The 2,955-nt window shown below is 72.8% G+C and overlaps 1 protein-coding gene across 1 annotated transcript; it reads left to right on the top strand.

Moving 5' to 3' along the window:
- The first annotated feature begins 1,851 nt into the window (after nucleotides 1-1,851).
- Nucleotides 1,852-2,955, top strand: ZNRF4 (zinc and ring finger 4). The gene has a single exon (XM_070058685.2). It carries the CDS (start codon nucleotides 1,852-1,854, stop codon nucleotides 2,953-2,955), a length of 1,104 nt encoding a protein of 367 aa, XP_069914786.1.

Below are 2,955 nucleotides of genomic sequence, written 5' to 3'. Positions count from 1 at the left end.
TGCTGCCTCCCAGGGTCTGCCTTAGCAAGAAGCTGGATCGGGGCTGACCCGAGACTCAGACAGAACCCCAAACCCAATGCCACTCAGCCCCTGGGAGCCGGTGACGCCCCTGCGAGTGTCCACTTCGTCCCCAGGCCTCCGCCCCGCCCCGCACCCTCGGTCCCCGCCTCCCTTGGGGCCACTGGGAGGGGTGGCCGCGGTGGGGGACCCCGGCCGGCGCAGTCCTCACTGCTGGAGTTCTCTAGCCTCTGCCCTCCCCTGTTGCTGGACAAGGGGGTGGCGCGCATGGCAACCCAGGACCCGCCCCCCAAATGCCTGGAGCCAGGCCAGGAGCCAGGGACCCCATCCGGGCCTCCCACGCGGGCGGCAGGGGCCCAAGCACCCGGGCTGTCCCCGCAGCCCCCCGGGGTCTGCATCAGCAGGCAGCTGGAGCTGGGATCTGAGTCCCGGCGCTCACCTGGCCTGGGGCGGGGGGCGGGGCTGGGCGGGGCCGGGGCAGGTGCAGGGGAGGAGACAGCCATGGGGCCAACCCCAGGCCGGAGCTCACAGGGCAGGGGCGGCTCCCCCTCCCCCGACAGACAGGAGGCGAGGGGCGCGGGCCAGCCTCACCCCCAGGTCTCCTCCCTCCTCTGCCGTGGGCCCCTCCCCATGCCGACTCTAGGATGCAGGACCACCAAGGGACCCCGAGGGGGAGAGGACTCCGACCCGAGCCTGCCGGCTGAGCAGTTGGAGCCAGCGGCACCTGAAGCCCACACCCCGGACTGCCAATCCAAGAGCCAAGGGAACCCCTCCCACCTCACCGGGGGCGCCTGTCTCCCACCTCCCGCTCCCCCAGAGTCCCTGACGACCCAGGGATGAGCTCCGGGCCAGGGAGGAGACCCGGAAGTGAGCACTCCTGCCCAGCGTGTCAGAGCGAGTTCAAGTCCAGGGTCGGGAGCAGAGCGCCCCGGCCCCTCCCACCCCCTCCCGCTGGGGTCTGGGACACAGTGGGTGAATGGGTGAATGCTGGCGTCGGTCTGGTCCTCACCCGGGGCCCCTAAGTCGCTTTTAAAATGGGAAAGGGACTTCTCATTGCTCCCATGGCCGTGCACGGAGGACCTGGGCGGCGGTCTGTCCAGGAGCCCACGGTCTGACGGGGGAGGTGGGCAGCAGGCCTGGGAGGTGGCACCAGGAGGCAGATGGAACAGAGGAAGAGGCAGGGGCGTCAGGGAAGCTGGACATCGAGGGGGAGCAGGAGTAACAGGAGAGGGCCCCGGGCAGCCTGTGCAAAGGCCCTGGGGCAGGACTGAGTCTGGCGGGCTGGAGCGGAGCAAGCCAGCGAGGGGAGAGGGAAGCGGGGGGTTCTGGGTTGGAAGAGTTGACCTGGGGTGTGTGTGTGTGTGTGTTGGGGGTCCTGGGCGAGTCTGGGGGGTCTCACTCTGAGGGTGGCCCCTGCACCTGCCGGAAGGCTCAGGGAGGCGGTGTCGGCGACTCCTAGGGCAGCGTGAGGGCCCGGCTGTGGCGCAGGCGCCCCCAGGGCTCGGAGACGCCCCCTCGGATGCTCTGGGCCGCTCTGGGCCCTGCCCCAGAGGCAGCCTAGAACAGGGTGACATCACAGTGGCCAGAAGCATCTAGAACCCCCGTGTCATCAGGCAGAAAGTCCGCTTGGGGCGGCAGCTCCTGAAGCCAGGGCTCCCGCGTGCCATGCCGGCCAGGCTGTCCCGGGGCGCCGCCGGCAACGTCTAGAGCCCGCAGGTCCGGCCGCCCCGCCCCGCCCGCCCGCCCGCCGGCGGGCCCAGGAGATGCGCGGAGGCCCCGCGGCCGCCGTCCCCAGCGGGACCTGAGTGTGCAGAGCCCCGAGCCGGGCCGAGGATGAGGCGGCCGAGGCCGGGCCCCGCCGCCGCCGCCGCCGCCCCCTCGGCCTCGGCCTGCGCGGCGCTCGCCGCCTCGCTGGTGCTGTGCGCGCTGCTGGCGCCGGCGCGGGCCGTGGTGCGCGCCGTGCTGGACAGCAATGCCAGCAGCGTGGACTTCGCCGACCTGCCGGCGCTGTTCGGCGTGCCGCTGGCGCCCGAGGGCGTGCGGGGCTACCTGATGGAGGCCAAGCCGGCCAACGCGTGCCAGCCCATCGAGGGGCCGCCGCTGGCCAACGGCTCGCTGGGCGCCATCGCGCTCATCCGGCGCTACGACTGCACGTTTGACCTGAAGGTGCTGCACGCGCAGCGCGCCGGCTTCGAGGCGGCCATTGTGCACAACGTACGCTCCGACGACCTGGTGCGCATGGCGCACGTCTACGAGGACCTGCGGCGCCAGATCGCCATCCCGTCGGTGTTCGTGGGCGAAGCCGCGTCGCAGGACCTGCGCGTGCTCCTGCGCTGCGACAAGTCCGCCCACGTGGTGCTGCTGCCCGACGGCCCGCCCTGCCCGGACCCCGACTGCCACCCGGCGCTGGCCGCGTCCTGGGTGCTCGGCCGCACGCTGGCGCTGGCCGCCTGCGCCGGCCTCGGCCTGCACCGCCTGTGGCTCTGGCTCCGGGCCTGGCGGGGCCGCGCGGCCGCCGCCGCCCACGCGGCTGCCCAGGCCGCCGCCAAGGCACAGCGCGGCCGCCGAGCGCAGGTGCGCATCTTCACGCGCCGCAACGACGTGTGCGCCATCTGCCTGGACGAGTACGAGGAGGGAGAGCGGCTGAAGATTCTGCCCTGCTCGCATACCTACCACTGCAAGTGCCTGGACCTCTGGTTCTCGCGCGCCGCGCACCGCTCCTGCCCCGTGTGCAAACAGTCGCTCGCCAGCACCGAGGACGGCTCCGACTCAGCCACTGAGAGCCTGGGCGACGAGGACCCGTCCCTGCCCGGCCACCAGCCCCCGATCTGGGCCATCCAGGCGCGGCTTCGCTCCCGGAGGCTGGAGCTGCTGGCCCGGGCCTGCCCGCGCCCCCGCTGCAGCGCTGGGGCCGCCGAGACGGCGGCGTCGTCCTGA

The sequence above is a fragment of the Oryctolagus cuniculus genome, chromosome 16 (genome assembly GCF_051225735.1).
Source record: "Oryctolagus cuniculus isolate XC-2025 breed Fujian yellow rabbit chromosome 16, ASM5122573v1, whole genome shotgun sequence".
Classification (NCBI taxonomy): Eukaryota; Metazoa; Chordata; class Mammalia; order Lagomorpha; family Leporidae; genus Oryctolagus; species Oryctolagus cuniculus.
The sequence above is the reverse complement of the archived record's forward strand: the minus strand, read 5'-3'. Positions and strand labels throughout refer to the sequence as shown.